This window comes from Poromitra crassiceps, assembly GCF_964638095.1.
Source record: "Poromitra crassiceps genome assembly, chromosome: 27".
NCBI classification, from domain to species: Eukaryota; Metazoa; Chordata; class Actinopteri; order Beryciformes; family Melamphaidae; genus Poromitra; species Poromitra crassiceps.
The window spans coordinates 3,580,513-3,601,679 of NC_139650.1; the positions used below are offsets into that span (position 1 = coordinate 3,580,513).

Here is a 21,167-nt window from a genome sequence, read left to right on the forward strand (position 1 = left end):
TATTATATATAACATACAGGAGGCTATTTTACAAGTCCTCTCCTGTTGTTATTTAACTCGTCTTCAAGCCCATATAGGGTAAGGTGGCAAGGTAAATATAATTTATGTGAAAACACACACACACACACACACACACACACACACACACACACACAAACGAACGAACACAAAACATTTTGCTATAGCATTGACAGACCAATCTGTAATTCAGCAAACAAAAGATTAGCCCACAACAAATACAAAGACATGGGGTGATAGTAAGAGTGGGGTGGGAGTAAAAGTTTCATATTTGCAACACTTGTAAACAGTGGCGTAAACAAGATCGACATTTTGAAATAGATAAAATAAGAATGAAGCAAAAAGCTGCATCAAAGACAATGGCACCAATGTTCACTGTCAACCCCAAACACTTTCAGTGTCTGCCTCAGTGTGTGAACTCAGATCTTGGTTGTGTCCTCAGAGTCGAGGTGTCCTTTCTCATCTGAGCTGATTGGAATACTGAGCGCCTTTATGCTGTGAAAGTCAGAGGGCACATCGAGGAAAAGCTCGTCGTCAAAGCAGTCCTCATCAGATGGAGAAGCCAGGAAGGGCAGTTTCAAAACAAAGCCTGTCAGAATCCCACCAAGACCCGATGCTGCGATGGTGGTGAAGATAGCTGCCACCTGGTACAGAGCTTGCTCCTGGGCGGTGCGGCCCAGCCCGGGCTTCAGCCCAGGGATGAGCTGCTGCAGCTCCAGCAGCTTTGGATCTCCCTCGGGTGGGGCACGATGCGAGAAGATCTGGTACATACTGGGCCCGTAGGTTTCCTCGGTGGCCAAGAGGATGGCGCAGATGCCTGCTACAGACGATATGAGGCCGGTGAGCCCGTGGAGATTGTGAATGCCACACTGGTCCTGGATCCTGAGGTGGTGGGCCAGAAATGGGGTCAGGTACCTGTATCCCAGGTAACAGGCAGTGCAGCCCATAACGCCCAGAGCATACGCAGCTGCAGGGGAGATCATCATGTCCACAGAAGCCCCGACGGTCACGCCTCCGGCCAGAGTGACGTTCTGGATGTCAGCCATGGTGATCTTGCCTCTCTTATTGAACACTGCTGAGAGCGCGAAGGCGGTCATCGTGGAGGAGCTCAGACCGATGAAAGTGTGTAGTATTGCTCTGTGCTGATCATCACCTTTAAAGGTCAGAGCGGAGTTGAATGAAGGCCAGAACACCCAGAGGAACAGGGTTCCCATGACAGAGAGGATGTCAGACTGATAACTGGTGATCTCTTTCGGGTGTCCCTCATTCAAACTTGGGCGGTATAGCACAAATGTCACCCCCAGGCCAAAGTAGCAGGCAAACAGGTGAATAAGAATGCTTCCACCTGCGTCATTGATCCTTATGTACTTCAGTACGGCCCATTCTGTCACGGCGAAGATAGGGACCTCCAGGAAAGCCAAGACCAGGAGCTGCACAGGACTGGCCTTCCCTAACACAGCTCCGAAAGAGATGAGCACCACAGCGCAGGCGAACTCTGCATTGAGCAGGTTGATGACGCCCAGGTGAATTTTACCGTCTGAGTAAAACTGGAAATAACCCTGGACTAGAATCGCCCACTGAGTCGCAAAGGTGGCAGTGAGAAAGTTGAAGACCATGCCGCCGAAGCCGTAGAGCCTTAGGAAGGCCAGCAGGCAGCCGAAGCCTATGAAGATCATCACCTGCACATCGGCAAAGTAGGGGTAGTCGCGATACATGGAGTTGTCCATGGGGTTGGTCTCGTTGTTTTGCATCTTGGCGTTGGCGTTGTCATCGTAGGTGACAAAGCCGGCGTAAAGAGCCAGGAGGATCACCTCTAACACGAGCACCAGCATGGGCAGGCGCACCCTCAAACTGGTAGACTTGTTCATGATGGTGGCGCGCGCGACTTGATGGCTCAGAGCAGCCTGGACCCACAGCAGCACCGAGACCTCTTTTTATACTGCGACTCTGTCAGATAACGGCGGACCTGCTCTGTCAGATAAGAGCCGCTACCAGCGTGTGGTAAAGAGCATAGGCCCACACTGTACAGTATACTGTAATAACAGTGCAGCACTCTCAATGAGGGTTGCACTTTGCTCCCTCAAATGTCGCAATTGCATTTTGATGAGCCAGCATTTGAGGATTTTATGCGTGAATTTCTAAAACTCAACATTTAGTTATATATAGAGCGTTTTCTAGTGAAAGCTATATCCATTAAAAAAAAATCACCCAATCAGATAGTGAAGATGCCCTTCAAGCTACCATAATTTCGTAAGTGTACAGGTGTCACTTGTTTTCAAAATTTAGAATTAAACTAAATTTAATTTAATTTAAATTTAAGAGTTTAATAGAGCATCAAACATTAAATATGTTGACTTAAATATGCTGTATAAATTGTATTAAGTAAAAGGATAACTCTAACGCCTCTTGTGTTGAAAAGCATAGCACTGTTCAACTAAATCAATAGGACTATATTTATGAAATAAACTGCAATAGAAGTGACAACATTCCAATAATAGGCTGAATCTCCAGCACACTTCTTATGAGTAAATAAACAAACAAACAAAACAAAACAAATAAATAAATAATAAATAAATCTCCACTTCACATAACAATAGAGTTGCACTACCATTGAATATTAATAGAGTTGAGAGTTGAAAAGGAGACATCTGCTGCCATCCTTTGGTCATACATGTCTAGACTGTAATGCATTCATGTCTGACTGCAATCCTGCACACGGTCATCTCACTCAACTAAACGCAGCAAATCAGTGAACCCGTCAACTCAACTTGAAAAACATATACTTCTCAGCACATCACTCCGACTCTCTACGACCTTCCTATCCCTACAGTCCCTTTTCCCCAGCCCCGCCCCCTTCCACGACCCCCACACCCCTCCCACATCCCCCTACCCACTCTCTCTAGCCACCCCTCGACCCCCGACCCTCGACGACAGGGGGGCCCGAACTTTTCTTTTAGGATGAGAGCTACTTACAAAAATTAAACTAGTCGTGTGAGCCACTCCTTTCCCCCTTGTCCCCCCAAGTACATATTTAGCACATTTTAACTGTATTCTATTCTATTTATTTAACATTATTTAATATTATCATGTAAAATACTGGAGATACTGAGTTAGCTATACATGAATGGAATTTAGTTTATGCATTAAAATAAAAAGAATACATTTTGATTTCTTTGGCAAGCTACTTATTGATGGCCCGAGGTCTACCTATTGGGCACCCCTGCTCTACGACCTTCCTATCCCTAGCTATCTACGTCGTACGGACCACCTGAAAACATAATACCTCTGGCCAGGGCTATCGCCGGGCGGAGGCATACAATTATGTGTAATATTTTGAGACTATTTACTGGGATTACAAGAACTTTTACCAAGCACTGTCACACCCATAACTATTGTAAAGTTAAGTTAAGTTATAAGTTGTTATCCTTTATTTATCCCCAATGGGGAAATTCATCCTCTGCATTTGACCCATCCTCTACTAGGAACCTTCCTAGAACTAGGAGCAGTGGGCAGCCGCAGTGCATCGCCCGGGGACCAACTCCAGTTATTTTGCCATTGCCTTGGTCAGGAGCTCTGACAGGAGTATTAACCCTAACATACATGTCTTTGATGGTGGGAGGAAACCGGAGCACCCGGAGGAACCCCACACAAACACGGGGGGAATATGCAAACTCCCCACAGAAAAGACCTGGGACGGACCGGGGTTCGAACCCTTCTTGCTGTGAGGCAACAGTGCTAACCACCACCTTATTTCAAAAGAAACACATATTGGCCTCCTATATGTATTGGCTCTCCCAGGTTTCCACAGTGATGCTGAATATTAACTTTTGACTTGCATATGATAGGAAAACTTGAACAAATAGATGTCAGATATCTAATTTATCTCACATTAAATAAGAGGTGTTTGTACTTCTGTGAACCATCTTTTTTGTTTTATTTTAATCTATACAATATTTTTGTACAGTAAAAAAAAATGTAAAAACCAAACAAAAAGTCACAATCTTGCTTCTAAGTTACAACATTTGGAAATTAGAATAATTTTGCTGTTTCAAACATTACAAGCTGTGACAAATCTTTGTCTTACACCCAACACAGCAAAGACAGCTAATGAAGATCCTTTCCATAAGCAGCAAACCTATCCTCCTGCACAGCCCTGCCCTAGAGGAGCTAGAAGCAGCACATACCTAGGCAGTGTGTTGTGTAGACAGCATCGGGTGACATACCTAGGCAGTGTGTTGTGTAGACAGCATCGGGTGACATACCTAGGCAGTGTGTTGTGTGGAAACCACCGGGGGGACATACCTAGGCAGTGTGTTGTGTCGACAACACCGGGTTACATACCTAGGCAGTGTATTGTGTGGACACCACCGGGGGACATACCTAGGCAGTGTATTGTGTGGACACCACTGGGGGACATACCTAGGCAGTGTGTTGTGTGGAAACCACAGGGGGGACATACCTAGGCAGTGTGTTGTGTAGAAACCACAGGGGGGACATACCTAGGCAGTGAGTTGTGTGGAAACCACAGGGGGGACATACCTAGGCAGTGTACTGTGTGTACACCACAGGGGGACATACCTAGGCAGTGTGTTGTGTGGACACCACAGGGGGACATACCTAGGCAGTGTGTTGTGTGGACACCACTGGGGGACATACCTAGGCAGTGTGTTGTGTGGACACCACTGGGGGACATACCTAGGCAGTGTGTTGTGTGGACACCACAGGGGGACATACCTAGGCAGTGTGTTGTGTGGACACCACTGGGGGACATACCTAGGCAGTGTGTTGTGTGGACACCACTGGGGGACATACCTAGGCAGTGTGTTGTGTGGACACCACTGGGGGGACAGATGCGGCACCGACATAAAAGCAGGATCAATAAAGCTATGGGTGGTGTTTAACAACATGCTTAGAAAGATCCAAGCTCAAAACACATCCCAAATCAATTAACACCAAAATACACATCTAACTCTAGGGCCATATGATTTCCACAATGCAGAAAACACGAACGGATGGTAATAAAAATAGAATCAACTGTAAAACATGGAATATTGCTGAATTTTCAAATTTGGCAGATTGTTTAAAAAAGTAAAATTCAAAAATAGGCCAAATTATTGTAGTAACATGTTTCGTAAATTGTCAAATAGGCCTAGAGAGATAATTACATTTTCGACTGGGGTGTTTTGAGAGGGTGGACGGTCTTGCGGGGGACCTTTACATCACCTCACAAATTGGTTGTGACTTCGAGAAACAGATGATCAAGTCATCACAAAAAAACAACAACCCTAACCCCTAAATTCAAATTCAAATGGAAAAAAATGAATTTGGGAAAAAAATAAAACAGAATTCATATGGCCCTATAACTCCAACGTGAAGACATGAAAGAGACATGGAGAACAACAAAACACACCAGTCTGGAAACATTCACCATCACCTGCCTCAGGAGAATACTAAACATCTGGTGGAGACAAAGTAAGCAATGTGGACCTGTGGAAATGAACAAGACAGGATCCCACTGACGTGACGTACAAATTCAAAGAACGTGGCACAAACATCACCCGACAAGCCCTGAAATGGAACCCCCAAGGAACGAGGAAAAGAGGTGGCCCCAGCTGGAGAAGAGATGTCCAGGCAGAAATGTCTGCGGGCTCAACTTGGGAAATCTCGAAAGAAAGGCCCGCCAACAACCGCCGAGTGAGGTGGGTGGAGGACATTTTGTCAATGGCCTCTGCTGCATAGAGGAGCAAAGGCCTTGAAGTTCACATATTACAGACTATAGAGTAGCACAGGCATGACATCTTTTTATAGTCGGAAGGCGGAAGCCCCGGACTTCCTGGATCAGTAGAGCTGCAACGGTTAATCGATTAGTAGTCGATCGACAGAAAATTAATCGACAACTATTTTGATTATCGATTAATCGTTATGAGTACAATTTTAAGAGAAAAAGTCTAAATTCTCTAATTCCACCTTCTTAAATGTGAATATTTTCTGGTTTCTTTACTCCTGTATGACAGTAAACTGATATTATCTTTGAGTTGTGGACAAAACAAGACATTTGAGAGCATCATCTTGAGCTTTGGGAAACACTGATCATCATTTGCTACCATTTTCTGACATTTTGTAGATCAAACAACTAATCGATTAATCGAGAAAATAATCCACAGATTAATCGATTATGAAAATAATCGTTAGTTGCAGCCCTACTCAACAGAACAATCAGATTTGCAATAGGACACCATTTCCCATTCATTTTGAGAAACTGAAGACATGGTGTGAATACCTGTCTTCTGATTGGTTAATGCGTCATCGACTTTAATTGAAGGCCGTTTTTATATCATTTGGAAACATGTCCCAAAATGTCACGGTTTGGTGAGATCCATATGAAGCGGTTATCTCTTTTCACAAGGTGCGTATATTACGAAATACAATGAGTCCGTTATCAGTCATCTCTAATTGTGCTGTTTCAGTGTTACAGAGGCCTGCACTGGTAATATCTTCAGAGGGAGCAGGTCATCCGTAGTGGCAATGTATGGAAACAGCATATCAGTGAAAGCATGTGTGAAGGTGTGTATGTGGGTGTTAGTGTCAGGATCAGAGAATGATAGTTCTCCTCTGTTCCAGTCCAGATGAACTCTGACCCTCTGGAGCTTCTTCTTCACTGGGAGAACAGGGTAATCTGTTTCATAGTCTGGCGTGCGAGCTGTGTATTCACCATTAGTTAAGTCTATTCCCCACATATCAGGAAACGGGTTCCTGGGTGCAGACACACCCATGAACCAGCTGTCTCCAACCTCAACACTCCAGCTGTGAGTTCCTGAATCAAACCCCTCAGAGCCCAGGACAAAATTGTCATTTGCACACCTCTCTGGGTTATGAGGAAGCAGCTGCCATTCTCCCCATCCCATACTGGTCAGATCTTCAGACAGAATGAGATGTGGACCGGCAGTGTTTGGGTCCAGAATCACAGGAGTGTAGGAGACCATCTCCGTCATCTTGGCCCAGACTGTGAAGCTCAGGTTGCCCAGGTGTTTGGCCTGGTCTATCAGAGCTCCTGAGAACAGCTGTGGATCAGCTGGCAGGGGGAGCTGGACTCTTTCCACTGTAGCCTTGTAGTTCTGCAGGAAAGAGGCGTTTTCCGCTCTCAGCTCCTTCTCTATGGTTTTGACTGTGTCTGAAAGAGCTGCGATCTCTCTGCTCAGACCCTCAATTTTCTTCTTCATCTTCTGACTCTTCTGCTCCCCTTCCTCCCTCAGTGCAGTGATCCTGGCTTCCTCTTCATCTTGTAGAAAGTGGTGAAGCTTCTTAAACTCCTCCTTAATCAGCCTCTCTGTGTCTTGGACCTGGACCTTGATGTGTTCTACTATTCGATCACAGCTTTCTTTATCTTCAATAAACCACTCCAGTTTCTCCTTTAAGGGCTTCAGTGATTTCTGGAGTTCCTCCTTGGGATCACGTGCAGCTTCATCGATGGGTCTGAATCTGTGGTCGGCGTGTGCTTCTGAATGCAGACAGACGAGACACACTGGCTGCTGATGGTCCAGACAGAAGAGCTTGAGTTTCTCAGAGTGCAGACTGCAGAGAGGCTCTGACTCTGCCGAAGCTCTCTGCTCTCTCTCCAATAAGAAAGCCTCACACAGGTTCTTCAACACCAAGTTACGAAGAGGTGCTCTCTGTGAAGATATAGCCTTACAAACTGGACACTCACGCATTTGTTTCGTTCTCCACCATTGCTGCAGACAGGCTTTACAGAAGCTGTGGCTGCATAACAGGATGACAGGATCTTTGAAGATGTCATGGCAGACAGGACAGGAGAGATTCTTCTCTGCTGTGGAAGCCATTATCTCTCTGAGTGAACCTAAAAAAAAGACACGAGGTCAAACAGTCAGTCCCCTCAAAACAATTCAGTGATCATCACCATGGCTACCAACAATGAATCGCACATAGGTTACGCAAAAAACACGCCCTGTGCCCGCCTACGCAGCAGTCAAGCGCCGGGATTGGCCAGGAGCAAGTCTTTTGTCTTCTTTTGACAGCTGGAATCTCCCACACCACAAATCGCTGGGCATGCAGCCCAGCGATTTCATAAACCAACTGAATTGCTCTTGATAGGGGACATTGAAATTAATTATTAGTGTATTAATGGCAACGAAAACGTAACACAAGCTTTTAACACACAATCGATTTTTAAACATTTATTTCAAAACATCATTGTAAAATTCAGGCCTTTAGCCAAAGCTTCAATAACAGAGCTCAGCTGACAGTTTAACCTGCAAATGAAAACTATAAAAAATATCAAATTAAAAATACTAGACCAAATCAGCGGGGATGTTTACATTTACTTCCGGGTACCCCTGAGGTCCACACATTATAATGGCGGTGGACGGCACAAACTGACGTGTTGAAGACAAAAACAGACAAAGAAGACAAAAATGGTTCGTCCATGTTGTGTTGTTGTTTAATATCATTCATAACAACACTTTCACTAACGTTAGTGGAGACCAGACTAGCTAATTTACCTGTTGGACCAGACCAGAGTAGACAAGCTAAATTAAATTAACGTGGCGTCAGTAGCTCTGTCTGTAACGTTAACGAGTCTGCAAAAAAACAGCGAGTTTGACAGACAAACAAACGTTATTAGCTAGCTAACACTACATAAAACAAACACAGAAGAAAGGCTAGATACGTCGGACAAGCATGTTTACCAACCGTTTAACCATTTAAATTGAAAGTTGTCGGCCGAAAACAGCGAGAGGGTTTGACAGCATTTATTTGACAACACGCACATTTAAACCCAAACCTGCCGCCTTCCCCAAGTGGTACCCGGAAGTAAATTTGTTTACATGGTGACGTCACGGTGATTTGGTCTATTAACGGCAACGAAAACGTAACACAAGCTTTTAACACACAATCGATTTTTAAACATTTATTTCAAAACATCATTGTAAAATGCAGGCCTTTAGCCAAAGCTTCAATAACAGAGCTCAGCTGACAGTTTAACCTGCAAATGAAAACTATAAAAAATATAAAATTAAAAATACAATAGGCTAGCACATAGGCTATTGCCCTATGTGCTAGCCTATTGCCCCCCCCCCCCTCCCCCAGTCCAGCCATTTGTTCCAGGCCAGTGAAGTCCCAACAATCTACAAAAACATGCAATAATATAACATCATAGATAAAAAGTTGAATCATACACAATAAATAAAACCAAAGGTAAAGGGCTAGCCTTCCCAATGGCCAGCAGCGGGCACAGGGCGTGTTTTTTGCGTAACCTATGTGCGATTCGAAATCACGCCTCGCTCACGCAGCACTGTCCCTTCAAATGCCACTTCCTCCTGTGTTTCCAGTTTTAAATACCTTGGTATAATCCTAGAGTTAGTGAGAGGGAGGAAACAGCAGAACTCTATGGGCCACATCTTCCTAGTCCTTACATAACGTTACTGTAATTACCAATATAACGAGGGTTAGTTTTTTTTTCGTTCATTTTCATGGGCTAGCAGTTATTAGCAGTAGACTAATAGCTGATAAATTCCAAGTGCATTTCCAAATGGTCCGAGACGACGTTTAACGTCGTTAATTACCGCTATTGAATCACAAACATTCATGGTTATATAACGTATTTTTGTCAATTAAATGTATAACAAACCTTGGAGTGCTCGTTTTGTTCAGAAAACTCGGTCCTCGTTGTTTTTCTCCATGGTATGACGTCGAATCTTCTTCTTCTTGTGTTTTATGGCGGTTGGCGCACCCACGGTGCATTACCGCCACCAACTGAACTGGAGTGTAATCCCCATTTTCACTAATGAGAAGCCAGCAGCCATTCACCAACCACTCATGTTCTGTGAGACTGGCGCCCCCTACTGACACTGCATGTGAACCATCTCTGGCACATACCCACCACTAAAATGAAATATCTCCTGCCTCTGTTAAGATGATAGTTAAGTGTACAGCAACCCAGAATAACAGTGATTTAAACAAGTTTATTTATTTTTCTTTCTTTTACCCAATCTGTAAATAAGACAATATTAATTAAAAAAAAAGGTTCGATAGGTTTTGGATAAAATATCGAGTAAGAAAGATGCAAGAGCACATAACGATTCTGTAAAATCTGCAAGAAGAAAATATATTTGAACATCACAACTGTAGGTACAAAGCTAGATAACAATATAGAACTTTAATCCTGCATGTAAAGCTGAATGTTTCATGTTCTGTGGTGTTGACTAGTCCTGCACCTACACATTTACTTTAGTCTGTTACACAACCAGAAGTATAAAAACCACAGTTTGAATAACAAGTAAAATATTTCAGATCCAAGTTTTGAATGTAACGGAAAACAACAAACTAGGGAGAACAATCGAGTTTGACAATCTGCTGGTGAACACGGTTTTGTGACAACTGTTGAGATCCTCACGTGCTTATGCATTTAGCTGCAGCCGGTCTTACAATGTGCCACAAGCAATCATACTTCATTTTGGCTATTTCAATTTGGACATCTTAACCCCACATACCATTTAACCCAAGTGGGAAATGCTCTCCTCATGGAACGCATCTGTCAATCTGATCTGCATTCGAGACAGAGGCTCATCCCAAAAAACAAATAAGCTTAACCGTGAAGATGGCACACATATGCAGAATAATGATATCGAACAATTCCATTCAACCATCCATAACTAGGTGTAACATCAGGGCTAAAAAAACAAACAAACAGCAAAACTCTCAGAACGTCTACCCTCTAGAAAGCTTTTTTAAGTATTACGAAAGGTCTGTTTAAAGGGACCAAAATGTCCCGTAGTGTCCCCTTTTTATGTCCATTCCAATCGTGGGATCGAAGTGAGGCTAAGGAAGTCCATATTGTTGAGATGTTGTTGCCAGAATCTGCGTGACATTTCGTTGGCATGTCTTAAAGCCGCAGGTGAGGAACTGGCATGGTGACGTCACGGAAGAATCGATGTACAAGGGCGTTTTTGGCAGATAGCCTCTTGTCTGGGTCATAAGTCAACATTTGCTGCAAGGAAAATAAATGATAAAACAGAAATGTCATTATTCATACAGTATGTCCATGGACTTTTAAAAGAATAGGTTCACTTTTTAGCTCATTTCCTTCATTACATCTCTATTTTACATCATCCAGAGCACATGTCTTCTTGTGGAAGTAGGTTTTAATTCATTAAAGGACAAACTTCCAAATAGATCTGATTTAAGTGAGAGATTGTAAACAACAGTAAGCAGTGGCTTTGTATTCAAACTTTGACTGTTTTCACCTATAACTAGGGCCGGGCAATTAACCGCAAATGTATCAAAACCGACGTTTAGAACCAACTGAATCTTGCTCACGTCAATTAATTCAATTAATACTTTCCCCAATGCGTGCGTTCATGAACTGTCCCCTTAAAAAATACTATCTCGTGTTCCGCATGTGCGCCCTCCACCCTGTCCAGCTTTATTTCCCCCCCACCGCATTTACAGCAAGTCCAGTCAAGAGTGATGATTTGTTAAGGTTAGGGTAAAATATCAAAATATCAGGTAAGCGAATCAGAGGCAGAGTAGGGTGGGACTTGGCGCAAATGCGGGGGAAAAAACAAATACTGCCCCGGTCCAACTAACGTTAGTCCGCGTTCACTCAAATTGAAGTTGTCAGCATGGATGACACGAGCGAAAACAACGAGCCAACAAATAAACCCGAGCAGCTAATACCTAAAAAGAATGCAGTGAATTATGACGGCAGTGTTAAAAATATAGCATATAAAATAAATAATCGTTCATTACGCGCCATCGAGGTAAAACTTTGAAATAAGTGATATTGATTTGAAGTTATATCGCCCAGCCCTAGCTATAACTTCCTGCAAGTCCTATGCAAATCCAGATAACAAAACACTGAATCACAAAATATAATGTAAAAATAACATGTTCTCACCCCAAGCAGTTCCCTCCCATCCTCATCGAGAAGAGGCACGACTTTGGATAAGTCCTGCCGGGCCCACCTGGGGAAGGACGGCTTGTAGTCGGGCATGGAGGTGACGCCCGGCCACGCGGCCTCGTCGGGGGTCCCCAAGGTGCGGAAGATTCGGAATAGCTGATCTATCTCCGAGTCGCCGGGGAACAAGGCCCTCCTGGTGATCTGGACAACAGGGGACAGGGAGATATACTATTGGTGAGTTGTCTTTCTCAATACAGTATGCACACAATACAGTGGCTTCTTTTATTCACAGAAAAAAGTGCATTACCATCTCAGCAAAGATGCAGCCCAGGCTCCAGATGTCCACAGCTGTGGAGTAGTATTTGCAGCCCAGGAGAATTTCTGGTGCTCGGTACCAAAGTGTTACCACCTGAAAAACATGATCAAAGAAGTGCGTACTGTAGGTAAGAAACCCCAGTGTCTGAAGCATCTGGAAAAACAATCAAAACAGAATATCTACAAAACTACTTTTTTTTTTTTTACTATATCTATTATGGAAATAACATTCTTGAAAAACTTGCAAATTGAGGTTTTTAACTCCACCCTCTCTGCCGTTCTAGGGAGAGTTGTAGACTAGCACATGCTTCCTCCGATAGATGTGCTGTCGCCAGCCGCTCCCCCCCCCCCCCCCCCCCCCCCCCCCCCCGACAGCGAGGAGTTTCACTGGCAGAATGTAGCGCTCGGGAGGATCACATTATTCCCCCCCAGGGCTTGAAATTAACTTTTCTGATCAGCCGCCATATGGCTCCTAGATTTTAAAGTTACCAGCAAAAGAAAATCAGAATTTCCACTAGCCACTTTTTTTTCTTGAAATAAACCAGATTATTAGTGCCACTGGGTTAATTTAAGTATCAGTAAAAAAATAAATGTAAATATATAAATTACAATATTTCACTGATATTCATAAATTGCGTTGATTTCAAATTCTGTTCAAATAAAAGGAGATCAAAATAATAGACTTGCCTATTTGTGCCGTGAGACTAATCTAACAGCTATAATAAGTAACAATAAGTAACAGTAATTTTCTTTTATCTTATTTGACTGTATTCATCTTACCAGGGACATGCACAGATACATGTAGACCCCAGGCAGGTGGTGCCCTATTTTCACAGATTTTTTTCTCTTTTTTAAAAGTGTAAATTGGAAGGAAAGGAGGACATCACGTGTGGTCACCCGGGCACGTGTAAAACCACGCCCGCATGATGTGACCGGAAGAAGCACCGCGGCGCTCTGCAAGCTAGCAAAACCTTCACCTAAAAACGTATTTATCAGAATCTGAATACTTGTATTGCTCCCCGAGGGGACATTCAGTCATATAAACATCAAACATTATAAGATGCATAGGAATGTACCATAAACAATAAAATAGAAGTTACTGAGGCCTATGTACAGTAAAGTGTCACAAAATATGTGCCTTCTCCAACAGTCATTCTCAAGTACCCTGGCGTAGCTGTTGCTAAAACATCAGTTAGATCTGAACTAGAAAGTATTTCTTCATTGAAAGAGTAAAGAACGGCACTGAAGGCTTTTCTGGGTGGAAAAGATGTTTTCGCTCTTCTCCCAAATGACAGATCGTTAATCTGACTGATTGAAGTTAGTCTGTGATAGACAGATGGTTCATCCAATCACCCGCCAAGTATTTTTTTGTGCCTGCTCTTTTCCAAACTGTTTCCAAGGAGGTGTCCCCATGGTTCTGTGTAAAAGAACATCTGGTACGTCAGGTAATAATGATGAGCAGGGCAGCCGTGCACCTTACCTCGTGAGTGTACGTGCGGACAGGCACCCCAAAGGCTCTGGCCAGGCCAAAGTCAGCCAGCTTGATCTCACCCTGGGCATTGATGAGGAGGTTCTGGGGCTTCAGGTCTCGATGGAGCACCCTGTGAGAGTGGCAGAAGGCCAGACCCTGCAGCAGCTGGAAGAGGTAACTCTGCAAACATAAGTGGGTAAGAAACACACACAGAGAGAGGTATAAAGTTAAACTTCTCAGAGTCTCAAAATTCAACTTGATTTCCAAAAATACATATAGGCCTATATCACACAATGTGTTCAAGAGACCAAAAACAAATCTGTTTTGCAATGTGGGCCATGTTTACCTTAACCAGAGGCAGAGAGATACCAGTGACAGAGGAGGAGTCCATGAACTTCTTTAGGTCCTGATGGAGGAACTCAAAAACAAGGTAGAGCTTGTTCTCAGTGTGGATGACATCACGCAGTCTGAAAGATTTCAGAGGCAGATTAGATTAGCCAAATGTTACAGAACCTTCAAACAAACACAATTTAAGCGGCAACATGAAGTACTTAATTAAGGACTTACTTGACAATATTTGGGTGACTGAGTTCTTTGAGGAGTGAAATCTCTCGGATGGCAGTGCTGGGTACACCCTCTGTTTCACTGAATGAAAGACAGGACGTAGTAAATTGGCAGCATATTTTAATCAAAGTTCATTATCTAATCCAGGTTATCTAGGCTATCTTAGAATCATTTTCCAAATTCAAGCTGTTTCATTTTATTCTCATCTAAGATTAGGTTTATTTCAGCAAGTTATAAATGAAATGTTCCCAGCCCCAAATGTCACTGTTTCTGTGATGCACAGTTGGAGCTAACCCAGTGGTTCCTGTATGAAACCCATGAGCAAAATAGTCATACATTGTCATTGTGTTACTTATGGATGGAATTATAGTGAAAATAAAATGATCCCTCTTTTTGCTGGGGACCCCCCGGACCCCACTTTACTAACCTAAATGACGTAATGTAATGTCACCTTAACTTATTTGCAAAAAATCATCACTCCTTGGGGGAGAAGATCATTACCTTAACTAACGTTAACTTCACCTCCGTTTAGGGTTGCCCCCTAACTGATATCTGAACGAGTCCGTGGCGGAACCCCAAACAGCTTCATTGAACAACATAAACAACGTTAACTCATTAACGTTAGCTTTAGCCCCACATCGTAACCAGCTGATGATAATCAACAACAACAACACTTACGTGTCTAGCCTGATTTTCTTGAGGGCAACGGTTTCTCCCGTCACTTTGTTCTTCGCTTTGTACACCACTCCATACGTCCCCTCCCCGATCTTTTCTACTTTCTGAAACGAGTCCATCTGATCAAACTAACGTTACCGCGTTTGTAAATTAGGTAAGCCGAGTAACCGACTCTTTTAGCCTTTAGTCCTTTGTGTGTTGCAAGTTAACAAAGCCAGCTCGGCAGCTATGAGCACAACGTTAACCGGTAGAGACATATAATTAGCCGCTCTTCTTTGCGAACGCAAAAGCGAACTAAGTACGCTACAACTTGTAGAAAATGTTTCCCCTGAGCCCCGACAAGCACCGGTTAACGCGAAGGAAAGGCACCTGGACGGGCTCATCTGCTACGGCTACAACGATAAAATAATAAATATCTGATTCGCGCGGCTTCCTTCTGCAAAGAACACAGAACTCAGCGTTTCCCGCGTTACCCTAGGCGCGTTCGTTTTTCGTTTCATAATACACCGACTTTCCTAGGCGGGTGGTTCTACATAGTATTTCTTGTCGCTTCCACTAAAATCATCCCATTTATCACATCAGCAATCATTTTACAAGGGGTGACGCTGTTTACTGACTAAAATGTTTAGTAAAAAACTGTCGGCCCGTCTCGAACTATATGTTTTTAATTTTGGAGGCACATGTATCGGGATAGAAACAGGCATTCTTCAAGTAGCCTACACTGAAGTGTCACATGACGTCACATGAGTGTCTTCTTCTTTGGTGTTTTAATGGTTCTTCTTCTTTTGATGTCTTATTGCGGTTGGCAAACAGCTTCTGGTTTCTTACCGCCACCTTCCGAATTTTAGCAATTTCACAGTGTGCATGGTGTTTTAATGGTGGTTGGTAAACCAACTTAAAGGTGCATTACCGCCACCAACTGGACTTGAGGTGGAACAGGAGATTATGAAACAATATTTTATTAGCCAATCTAAATCACTGAGATAAAAGAAACATGTCGATGATCGACATCCATTTAGAAAAATATATAATAGCCTACAGATGACAAGACGTCTAGTCGCATGCGAATTACGTCGATGGAATCACCAACAACAGATTTTTTTCCAAAGCAATGTGGTCATTGTAGGCACTACAGTTCGGTGTAGGTACACCGGTCCAAAAGACCAAGTGCACATAATAGGATTAGCCTAATTAAGCATATGACTCCATGATATGATGATGCTCCTCTTGTGATGAGAGAGGAGGGCATCAGTGATGTATAGGAGGATAGAGAATCCCCCCATAGGGAATTCTTCAGGAGTCATGATGTTGGTGGTGGTAGGGCTGGAGGTGGGGCGAAACAACTGCTTCAGCGATGAAGATCGCAGCAACTGCGGGTGACAGCCATAGGAGAGTAACACAGTAAAACACAGGGCCTCTAATATGCTGAAAGGCTTAGGTGGTTGGAGGGAATTGGGAAATGAATTACTTGAGAGAGAGCGATAGACTGAAACATTGCTTATTTATACATTGGCATGTATGACATCACCGATGACATCACAGCAGCAAGTATGACATCACCAATGACATCACAGAGCATGGGGGTGATATAACCTGAACTGGGTGTTAGCTGCAGATAGGGCCCTATCTCTCCCCTGGCCTTAAAATAGCGTTTAACGCCAGGCGCAGCGCTATTAGTGGGCGTGGTCAGGCGCAGTCCCTATTTTCCCCTCGGCGCTAAACCCGGCATTAACCACGCCTTTTAACTCATTGAGTGCCAATGACGACAATCGTCGTCAATTCGATTACTAACGTAGAGTGCCAATGACGACGATTGTCGTCAATTGCGTTTTTTGACGGTGGGACGTGGATCAATGCCTAATACATCTCCTGTAAAATTTTGGGGCATGTTGAATGTGTATAACCTATTTTACCGACCCATTAGGTGGCGACAGTGCTCTCCAGATTAGAGAAAGTTGAGTAAAAACAGCAGAAAAAGCCGTGATGAAACCATTCTCATGAGAATGGTTTGGCTTTTCGCTGTCGCGCTGGGAGCCGGCGCACAACGGTGGGGGGCTCCGAAAATAGACTCTGGGTGCAGCACACTTTGAAACGCGCAGCAGAAAGCCCAGAATCGGATGCAGCTTCATCCCAGCTCACAACCGAAACCCCAGAAACGAGCGAGCCCGATCCAGACTCCCCCGACGAGCGGCCGCCATCCAAACGTGGATCCGCAAGCAGCAGAGACTCGCCTGACAAGCAGCAGAGCGAGCAGGGCCACCAGAGACACACCCACGGAGGAGGAGTTTGCAGTAGAGGGGGGTGGGGGTGCTGTTATATTGAAGGAAATTACTGTTCAGATGTTTCAGGTCAGAAAATATTAGCTTCAGAGTCAGTGATTTGCTTGAAATGCTTCATTTCACAAAAGGCTCAATATCTCAGCTTCTAGATGGAAACGCCTGTTTTTGCTGTTTTTGACCTATCTTCTCCGGCTGATAACTAAAGAACGGAAAATGATATCAATAAACTTTTTTTTGCTGCTGATACAATAGAGTCTCATCGTTCTTTGTGCGTGTTCTGTGTTTACATAGTAATATCACACAATATTCTGTGGGCCTCGAGAAATCACTGAAAACGCTCTGAAACTCTGGCACTGGGAGCGTCCGTTCTCCAAGAGTGGCTGGCACTCAATGAGTTAAGTGTAGAATTATTCATTGGTGAACTGCAGTTACGCAATGACATTCTTCCTTTCCAAGCTCCGATCCACTCGATCCAGTCTGGGTTGCGGCTGCATGCTGTCATCTCTTCATGCCAATTTGGATATCTCATCACAGATCATAGCCTGAATAAAACGATTCAACCTACAGCCAGGCAAATACAGATCTGTTCAGCAGGGCTGATGGTCTCCCTAGCCTACAATATAGAACGTTAACTATCGGTGACATTCCTGATACCTGAGAGACAGCAAAATTTGTCTGTCATGCAATAAAACGAAAGTAGCCTGTTTTGAAATTGTAAGGAGTATAAAGTACAGATATTTGTGTTAAATTGTAGGGAGTAAAAGTAAAAAGTTGCCAGAAGAATAAATAATCAGTAAAGTACAGATACCTGAAAATCCTACTCAAGTAAAGTATTTGTAGTACTTAGTTACTTCCCATCTCTGCAAACAGCAGTATTAGCAGTGTAATTTTTATACTTTCTACATTGTTGAATTAATTTGAATATGTTGGCCTCTAAACCTGTACCAAGAGGGGAGTCACACTAGCTTCATGTGTTTTTTGGAACTACTTAATATGGGCATGTCCGTTCAGGAAGTGCCCTAAGTACTTAATATGGGCATATCCGTTCAGGAAGTGCCCTAAGTACTTAATATGGGCATATCCGTTCAGGAAGTGCCCTAAGTACGCCCTATGTTGCATAAGGACATTCTATCTTCATGAAATACTGTTTGGTCAGTCTCTTATCTTCCACCTCTTTTCCAGTGAAAGAGAGGAAGAATGTGAGGAGTGGCAACAGTTAGACAGATCTTTTGAGATGGTCACAGTTTGCTCTGTAATGCCTCTGTACATGATATAAACAAGTTATTACCAAACCATGATAATTGACTGAAAATGGTCATCCATCTGCCCTATCTACACTATGCTGCAATTAGATGGTTACATGACACTGATCAAACCATCTTATCTATATATCAAATTGAGTATGTGGGCGATATTTATTTTTTATTGTTTGTATGTTTCAATTCTGTGTCCGGCCACAGCTACGCCGTTTCAAGTGCGATTGGGCTGAAACTTTCAGGGGGCACCACCATTGCGGTTGACCTGACAGAGCCGGATTCTTTAATTAAGCCATTAATTAGCTAATGATGTGATGTCATCAGTGATGATGTCAAAAGTGATGTTATAAGGGCGCGCGCGCACACGCACACGCACACACACACACACACACACACACACACACACACACAGGAGGCATTGTGACGTGATCAGTGGTCATCAGTGTGATGCTATATAAGTGATGGGAGTATAATGCTGCATTCGTTTATGGTAGGAGCTGGCAAGTGGCAAGTGAGAAACGCGTCATCTCCGACCTACGTGCGTTCGAGCTTCAGGCTTCATCTCGCAAAACCATGGATGCTAATAGCCGTTAGCTGTCTAAGCTAACAGCTAATAACAACATTAACGTTTAGTTGTACTGTATGAGTTTAACCAACTATTGTATTGGTATGCTGATTGGTCTGAAAGCTTACTATTATTGAAAAGAAAAGAAAAATGTGTCAAAAATGTGTTTTAAATTCTTACAATCGTGGGCGCCATGTTGAAATGACGTCAAATGACGCAGTGGGAGCTACTGGGGGTTGAGAAATCATACCCAAGTTTGCGGGTAGGAACTCTGAGTTATAGTGGCGTTTTATTTGATTTTTGCTAGTAGCAACTGGCAACTTGCCACATCCCACTTATAAACCAACGCAGCATAAGCAGGTACAATCAGGAGGAACCAGATGGAGACGATGGCTTCCGCTCCTGGGCTGTGCAGGTGACCTGACGGAGCCGGATTTCTTAATTAGGTGATTGCCCTAATTACGATGTCATAGAGGCGAGGCAGCAACACGCAGTGGCCATCAGTGATGTCATAAGAGCAAGTGAGCTACGGGCGAGGCCGCAAAGCAGCCGAGCCTAGGCATCGTGTGCACGTAGCGTGCGAGATGCCTAGTTTCTTACATTCTCATCATCTCTTCACAGTTTGTCATTCTGTATTTCAAATTATTTCCAAGTGAAATACAACTAGAAATCTAGCACGCTGTGCCATGGGTGGACCTTTTTTTATTGTCTCACATGCCACGTCATCTACATCAGTAAGTTGACAATTGACAATTGTGGGTCATGACATGACATCATCAGTGGTTATGACATTATCCTTAATGTTGTTCAGGATGATGATGCCCACTAGCTGTTTAGAGCATAGCCCTCCTGGTCATACCACGCCCTCAGTCGAAAGGCCTCAGGTATGTCTGGGTTGACCATGGCTGTTGAGCTGAACAAAGCAGAGAGAGATCAGACAGCGAAACTCAGCAGGGAACTTGCTTGAGTGACATCACTGATGACATCACAATTGCTGGAGTGACATCACTGATGACATCCAAGAAGCATACTTCCAGGACAGCACATCTTCAAAACAAGTATAACACAAGTTAATGGACTCCTTGGACATTCACAATTCTAAGACAAACAATTTCAGCTATTGTCACGTGCACAGTTCAATTAGTACTAACCATCTCAAATCCCACATATCAGCAGACTCACCATGTCTTTTTTGACGTAGGCTATACAATTTGAATGTGGACTGCTTTGTTTGGTCACAATTTGGCATAGCTCGCTCACTGTGGTAAAGATATAGGCCTATTGTTTTAGGAAGGCTAGGATAGGATAGATAGGAGGCTAGCAAAGTCAGTGTCTCCTTTCGAAGCATTTCTTAAGACACTTGTATAGAAAAGTCATTGTTTCTCTTGTTTGTAATCTTGTGTTGTCTTTTTACCACGTGTGCAGCAAGCGCATGTTAAAGAGAAGGCTTTTTGGGGTCATTCATTCATTCATTCATTCAGTCAGGAACAGATAATGGATAGGATGTCATCAGTGATGATGTCATCAGTGATATCATCAAGTGATGATGTCATCAATTGAATGAGTTAAAATTGTAGCATTCTTCAGTTGCTCTGAATCTGCCTTTGTTACGCCATTGCTGAAGCAGGTCCTATGGCATGAGATGCAGGGCTCCCCATGCAATGCTTGAAGGCTGAGATGGCTTGAAACAGTGTCAGATGTTTCTTTGCTTCACTTCTCTTGATTACTGTGACAGTTTGATAATATATGCAGAAATGTATTGGAATTGGAAAATAATTGATAATCTTATCACTATGTTGGTTAATGATGATAATGAAAATAATTCCCTCCTCCAGTTTCCCACCTGCAACAGACGGCTCTTTGATAAGAGCTAACCAGTCATTACATGACAGACTGGCAGACATGCTCAGTACCAACACCACCACCTTACCAGATAAAAGATTCAAAGCTCTAAATGTTGTTTTGAAGAATTTTGAAGCACAACGCGGCCTAAAAACGTGATCTATTCTTAAAGTTATGTTAGGCAGTAATTTAAGATTCATCATAGTTAACCAGACAAATGTCATGAAGGGCATCTTCTATTGTCATTGCATGATATCTAGTATGATGA

The 21,167-nt window shown here is 43.3% G+C and overlaps 2 protein-coding genes and 1 pseudogene across 4 annotated transcripts; all 3 read right to left on the reverse strand.

The window, feature by feature from the left end:
- Positions 1–281: 281 nt before the first annotated feature.
- On the reverse strand, positions 282–1,886 carry LOC310799150 (ammonium transporter Rh type B pseudogene; annotated as a pseudogene). The gene has a single exon. The product of its transcript is annotated as an ammonium transporter Rh type B pseudogene (transcript).
- A 4,581-nt stretch (positions 1,887–6,467) lies between these two features.
- Positions 6,468–9,709, reverse strand: LOC310799375 (nuclear factor 7, brain-like; the record flags this gene model as incomplete). Its single annotated transcript, XM_083661964.1, has 2 exons — positions 9,662–9,709; positions 6,468–7,873 (listed from the first exon to the last, which is right to left on the reverse strand). The coding sequence occupies exon 2, from the start codon at positions 7,854–7,856 to the stop codon at positions 6,468–6,470; it is 1,389 nt and encodes a 462-aa protein (XP_083518090.1). The 5' UTR covers positions 7,857–7,873; positions 9,662–9,709.
- Positions 9,710–10,023: 314 nt separating this feature from the next.
- LOC310799120 (cyclin-dependent kinase 2) lies at positions 10,024–15,410 on the reverse strand. 2 transcript variants are annotated; one of them, XM_083661683.1, is made up of 7 exons: positions 14,961–15,410; positions 14,286–14,363; positions 14,065–14,185; positions 13,728–13,883; positions 12,240–12,341; positions 11,930–12,133; positions 10,024–11,020 (listed from the first exon to the last, which is right to left on the reverse strand). In XM_083661683.1, exons 1-7 carry the CDS (start codon positions 15,074–15,076, stop codon positions 10,916–10,918), a joined length of 882 nt encoding a protein of 293 aa, XP_083517809.1. In that variant the 5' UTR covers positions 15,077–15,410; the 3' UTR covers positions 10,024–10,915. The 2 variants fall into 2 exon arrangements, with proteins under 2 accessions (XP_083517809.1, XP_083517808.1); XM_083661682.1 differs by having other exon boundaries at positions 13,728–13,898.
- Between the last annotated feature and the right edge of the window lie 5,757 nt (positions 15,411–21,167).